Source organism: Candoia aspera, chromosome 13 (genome assembly GCF_035149785.1).
Source record: "Candoia aspera isolate rCanAsp1 chromosome 13, rCanAsp1.hap2, whole genome shotgun sequence".
NCBI lineage: Eukaryota > Metazoa > Chordata > Lepidosauria > Squamata > Boidae > Candoia > Candoia aspera.
This window is the reverse complement of record NC_086165.1, coordinates 21530887-21537023: the sequence shown is the minus strand read 5'-3', so window position 1 is coordinate 21537023 and position 6137 is coordinate 21530887. Positions and strand designations below refer to the sequence as shown.

General features: G+C 45.4%; 1 protein-coding gene across 1 annotated transcript in view; it reads right to left on the bottom strand.

Annotated features, from left to right (window-relative positions):
• Positions 1-4118: 4118 nt before the first annotated feature.
• The window catches only part of CORO2B (coronin 2B), a 96713-nt gene continuing 94694 nt past the window's right edge, over positions 4119-6137 (bottom strand). The window contains exons 11-12 of the mRNA XM_063313866.1: positions 4729-4868; positions 4119-4430 (exon numbers count right to left, since the gene is read on the bottom strand). Of these exons, the coding sequence (XP_063169936.1) occupies positions 4293-4430; positions 4729-4868 (278 nt within the window). The 3' untranslated portion in view covers positions 4119-4292. The remainder of the gene's footprint in view (positions 4431-4728; positions 4869-6137) is intronic.

Genomic DNA, 6137 nt, shown 5'->3' with positions numbered 1-6137 from the left:
AGATGATGGGGACTGGCTGCCTGGCTCCACCTCCACTGTGCCATTTGCAGACTTCCCAGGGGAGCCCACTAGGATCCTGGAAGAATGGTAGTATCCAGGATGCATAGAAGCTACCTTTCTGGGAATGGAACATTCCAGAAAACTCTGGAATAAGCTGTTTCTCCTGTGGGTCACACTGACCTGCCTTTTGATACGGTCAATTGACTAATCAATAAAGTTATTCATTCACTGACCTATCCGCTCTGGAGGAGAAATGGGAACCACCCAAAGTTCTATGGAAAAAGCAGTTTTGCATACCCCTTATTGGGTATCTGGCAGGCTAGTGAGGAGGGATTTTCCAACCTCTGCAGCCTCAGTGGTTCCCCATTCCCATTAGATCCTATGGGAGGATCCTGTACTAGGTGGCATCTTTTCCCACAGAGACCTCTTTCCCCTGAGGAAATCATCTTAATTCAAAAGGCTGCATGTGCCCAGCTTTTACTATCCATCAGACTCTGGTATGAAGATGGTGAATAGTTCCTGTCTAAAAACCTTGGGCTTTATTTCAGGGTTTTGCCATGAGCCTTACTACTCGCCCTGCCCACCTCCCTGCCGTCCTTTGAAGGTGTCCTCTTTCCACCCAGGAGGCAAGGAGACATCACCACCAACTGGTTTGCTATTTTGGTAGCTTTATTTTGTCACTATTGTAGGGCAGCATAAATAATAAGCAAATGAGAACACTGAAGTGGTTCAGGAGGGAAATCAGTGTTAGGCACAGAATACAATGTGAACATCAATGGCAGGGTGCAAAGAGAAAACAAGCCCAGTTGCCTGGCTGTCCTTGGGAATTAAGAGTTTGGTGAAAGGCAGACCCCAAAGAAATCTTTGGTGCATGATGTGAAATCTCTTGTAATCCAGCTCTAGTTTTCAAGGAAGTGTTTGTCTACATACTGGGGTTGGAAATGTGAAACACAGCAGGACCAGACACCCTGAGAGGTTGCACCAGGGGGGCGGGGGAGGCTGAAGGTGAGCTTTTTCCTGGCCTTTATGGACAAAGCTGATTGTCCAGATTCATTCTTCTGACCAGTAAAAGCCTGTCCTCTTAACCTGCTGGCTTATTCCCTGTGACATATGAATGGGGTGACTCCCAAGCCAAAGTTGAGGGGAGAGCAGGGTTAGTATGGCTTGAATGAAAGCCAGTGCTAGCTGGATCTAAGTCAGAATTATCATTAATACAGCTGCACATGCTGGCTGGTCCAGGGCAGCATTTTATACTCCTGCTACTTCCAGAAGTTCCAAGTGCCACTTGGCTTTAAGTCTTGCATTTACAAATCCTCTCCTAACCCTTTTAGCAGATGTGTTAAGTGGGCCCAGTGATATCCTCATGATGCAGGCTTCTCTGGGTAGTGTGTAAATGTGTAAATAACTCCCCAATACAAGAGCACAAGGATTTCAGGTACTTCGCTTCTTCCCATCCAATGGGCATTGAAACTCAGTTGCTGTTGTAATTTGGTCAGGATTCCACAAGCAAAATTACCACTATCTTATTTATGAGCGAAGGGTGTGTCTCTGGAAGGAGAGGAGACCCCCACTAGAAGAGCTTGCAGCAAAGATACTTACTTGAGTCACAACTTTTCCCCCTCAACTGCAGAGGCAGCCAGCCAGCCTCATTTTTTTGGAAAGTGTGGTAGGGAATTAAACATTATGCCAATTTTCTCCAGCTGAATGCTTTCAGGATGCATTGGCCGTCCTGCCTGGAAATTCTGGGCACTCAACACATCTGGGTGACTCCAAGCTGAAAGCTGTGCTGTGGTTATTGGCAGGTGCTTCTGCCTGCTTCTCTTGCAAAATTTACCTTTCAGCAGCACTTTTCTTGAAAATGAAGGTGCCTGGTCTTAGTAAAAAGGATTAAGAAAGCAGATTCCAGGGTGGCACTAAAAATGATCTTGGGAGGACAGAGTGGCCTGTGGTAGAACACAGTCTGTTCTTTGCCCCCAAAGAAGGGCTACCAGATCAGGTCAGCAAAATTCCAAGACAGCTCTAGATGGCAGCCATGAGATATAAAACACTGAACGAGTGGCTACCATCTTGTTCTGTCTGGATTTTTGCAGCCCAGATAAGGTAAATCTACTCTCAAAACAGCCTGGAGGCAGCCAGGAGCCTCCACTGCCCACCATCTGTGCAAAACATCTTCCCCCTTATCTCAGGCAGTGAAGTACATGGGACCAGCCTTGAAGATACAATTCTTTTGGGATGTTCCACCAATCAACAGAGTTCCTGGAGTGGGAGACCAAGAAATCCAGATCAACCAGCAATGGCTGAGTAAGGCGTTTGTTATGTCTCTATGGCGTAAAGGCAGAGACAGAATGGGCTCCACCATCGTGAGAAACAGGAGACATCAGCAACTGGCATATTCAGAAATCTCAGAACATGTTGGTGTTCTCACACAATGGCTATTATGGAGGAACCCTACCTACTGCCCACTCCAGCTCTTTCTTCTGCAGGATGCTTCCTGCCAGCCCTCTTCAATAACTTGTTTTCTGGGCAGGTAGGTAGACTTGATTGGGATGAACTCTCCCTCCCCACAGTGAATGCCTTTGGAAACACACAATGCTCCAGAGGCATTCTTGGAAATAAAGTCAAGATGGCCATCATGATGCAATCAGTGTGATGCAATCAATGCAAAGCCCTCCCCTTTTTTAATGCATCGTGGCCACCATATTGATTTTTAAGGCCTGACCCCCACCCCACCCCACCCCATGGATGCACCTGGCTGATGCTAAAGGCTGGCACTTTGTTGTGCATGTAACTTGCCAACTCCCTATCTTAAAAAAATAGGAACAGATTTTTTTTTTAGGCTAAACAGAATGGGCATGCAGTTTTGTGAATGTCATGAAAGCTATCAGGGCACTGCACACCATGTTTAAATCATTCACTCAGCAAGCAAACTTGCATTTGGACAGGGTGGGTGATGGCAGCCCATCTCCCTGGACACACTTGGGTGAGGATTGCCACCCCTTTTTCTTGCCACAAATTGACCCCTTGCCAACTGCTCCATCAGCTGCTGAAGATCGAGCTCTGTTTGAAAACTGTCAGGACAGGGGTGTCAAATTTAATACCTTGTAGCCTGGTGCTATCCAGTATTGTGCCTTACTTGCATGCATGCATGCATATATGTATGTATGTATGTACGCAGCTACAAATACAGTCCTACAGTCCGCTGCTTCTACAGAAATGAATAAAACACACGCATAACTCATACAGTGCTTATGGGTGGTACATCAAAAGTGCTTAACTTTTGCTGGATTAAGATTAACTGCCCCCCACCTGCAAAGGCCCTGTTGGCCCCTTCATATGGGACTCTCTTGGTAGACAGAATGAGCTCTGATACGCTTTTATGATTGAGTGTTTTATATCTCATGGCTGCCATCTATTACATTTGTATTTCAGATCGCTATTCCCTCAAAGGCTTCATCTACTTGTCAATTAACAGCATCCATTTTCTTCTTTGAACAAGTTTATCTTTAAGACTCTTGCAACTGCATGCGAGTATGTGTGCGCACATGGGTGCATTTACAACCACTTGGGGCGAATGCTACTCCTTGAAGAGCCTAGTTAGATAGGCAGCCTGCACATATTCATTACCTCATGCCCATCGGTATATTCCAGCAGAATAAGTCCTGGTCAGGCATGTCCTGCTGTCTAGCTACCAGCCCAAGAGCGATGCACAAACGGAGCAGGCCCTCGGCAGGCAGGGTGAGGTGAGCAGCCAGAGAGTGTTCAAGCCCAAACTGACCGTAGGCTAAAGGGACTCTCAGGCCAGCTGGCGCATGCCAGGAGAGTTCCCGGGAGAAGGGCTCTTCCGTGTATCTTTTCAGTTTGTGAGCCTGCATCCCAACTGTGAGCCCACTGGGTATTGACAGTCACACTTCGCTCAGGAAAAAAAGGTTAGGTAACAATAAATTCAGTGGCTTCCTGCTGGGCTTACAATGCTTTGCTTTTTCATCCCTGGAATAATCAGGGATGAAAAAATGATTCCATAATCTTGCAAAAATGACAAATAGCAGTATGCTTCTACTTACTTCAAGAGAAATTTGGAATATATGTGTCCCTTGTTTTTTCATGCAGTAGTTCTCAAGTTAAATCATACAAATAACGTTTTAGTGCTAGGTAATGACCACAGAAGAACAGGCTTCCAGTGAGCAGGTGTACCCATGTGCTGGCACAGAGTCTCTGGCTCATATCATGTGTTAAGTCAATACAGTAAAATTAAAGAGTGGGTATAAACGAAGAGTTTGCTTAGAAAATGTCCTTCAGAGTCCATTGTTTTGGGGGCTATTGCGCAAGTTTTTCAATTCCAACTGCAGCTGTCGGATTTTGATGTCTTTCTGCGAAAGCTCAGCTTTCAATCGCCGGATCTCATCTTGTTGCCGGAAGAACATTCGGAGCAGCTTCACACAAGAAAAGGGACAGAAAAGGGTCAACACAGTGCAAGATTAACTAGGCTGGAACAATTGTAGCTATTGTGCCACAGGACCTGAGATGCACCTTTTTGTAACCTTGGATAACCTTTTCTTAGAAAAAATGGAGAGACTTCATTTTGCATAGACAAGAATGGAACTGCTGGAGATCGACCTGCAGAGATCCTATAACCCACACTTCCCAGGATTCACAGGGCTTAACATCAGGAAGGAGCTGTAATAATTTCCATTTTCAGACTGGAGAGAGAGCATAATTGCTATTCCTCACCTCGTTCTCTGTCCTGGGTGGCACATTTTCCAAGAGGTCTATCCCATTGACAACAACACTCTTCTTCTCTCTAATTGGTGGTTTAAAAACTACTTTGCATTCTTTTTTATAGCCTTCCTTTAAAGACATCAATATGGGATCTGAAAAACAATACAAAACCCACATCTCAGGAAGGGCGCCAATGGAAAAATAAATGATAGATTCAAGAGCCACCAATCTTTGAATATCCCTTCTGCCAGCAGTCCTAACCTCTCCATACAAGTCATGGGGTGGGAGGACTCCTACTCACCAAGTTCGTTATTCTATGAAAGCAGGTCACGACGCCTGGAATTACCAACCCGTAGATCCAATTCTGCTTGGCAACTATTCCACTGTTCCCCATAGTTCTGAAGCTGACGTGGCTCTCATAATGTCTGGCCAAGCAGCTTCTTTTTATTTATTTATTTATTTAATTAATTTCTATCCCGCCTTTATTATTTTTATAAATAACTCAAGGCGGGGAACATACCAAATACTCCTTCCTCCTCCTATTTTCCCCACAACAACAACCCTGTGAGGTAGTTGGGCTGAGAGAGAGGAACTGGCCCAGGGTCACCCAGCCAGCTTTCGTGCCTAAGGGGGGACTAGAACTCTCCTACCACACCTGATTGGCTGTTGGGCTGAGAGAGGGGGAGTGGCCCAAGGTCACCCAGCTGGCTTTTGTGCCTAAGGCGGGACTAGAACTCACAGTCTCCCGATTTCTAGCCTATTGCCTTAACCACTAGACCAAACTGGCTCCTTCGTGGTTGCTTGGTGATGCAGGCATTCTCAGTTACCCAGAAAGAGATGTAGTTTGACTGTCTACCCGCAAAATATTGTGATTTCCAGGCAGTGTTCTCAGAAGAGGCAGACTACAAGATTGTCCTTGTACCAAGGAAGAAGATTCTCAATCAGTTGGCATAAAAGATTGTTTTGTGGAAAATAGTTAAAGAGGGATTTATCTGGCCCTCCACCTGAGTAGCAGCTGCCTGTATAAGCATTCTGACATCTGTTTCTTTTTTAATGACCATGGAGCGTTGAAGAAAAGCATGATTTGAAACTGCCACCCTTCGGAAGGGACTATGCAGGCTAGAGTAGTCACCAAGCTGGATCAGAGGAAGGTGTGAATCCTGGAAGAGGTGAAAGAAGGAAGTCTCTTTGCACTCGCTACAGCCATTATTATGCCCTTTGGAATTTATGCTCTATTTACTTCCCAGCATTTTATGAATGACAACTGAGATACCATACTGCTTTCTCATTATTTACCTGGACAGTTTTCTGATTTATTCATGACACCTCTAGGTGCATGAGCAACATGCCCAGGCTATGTTACAGTAGCTACTTGAACCTGGAGAAATGTGAATTTGACAAGGCTTTGGTAGATTTTCTAG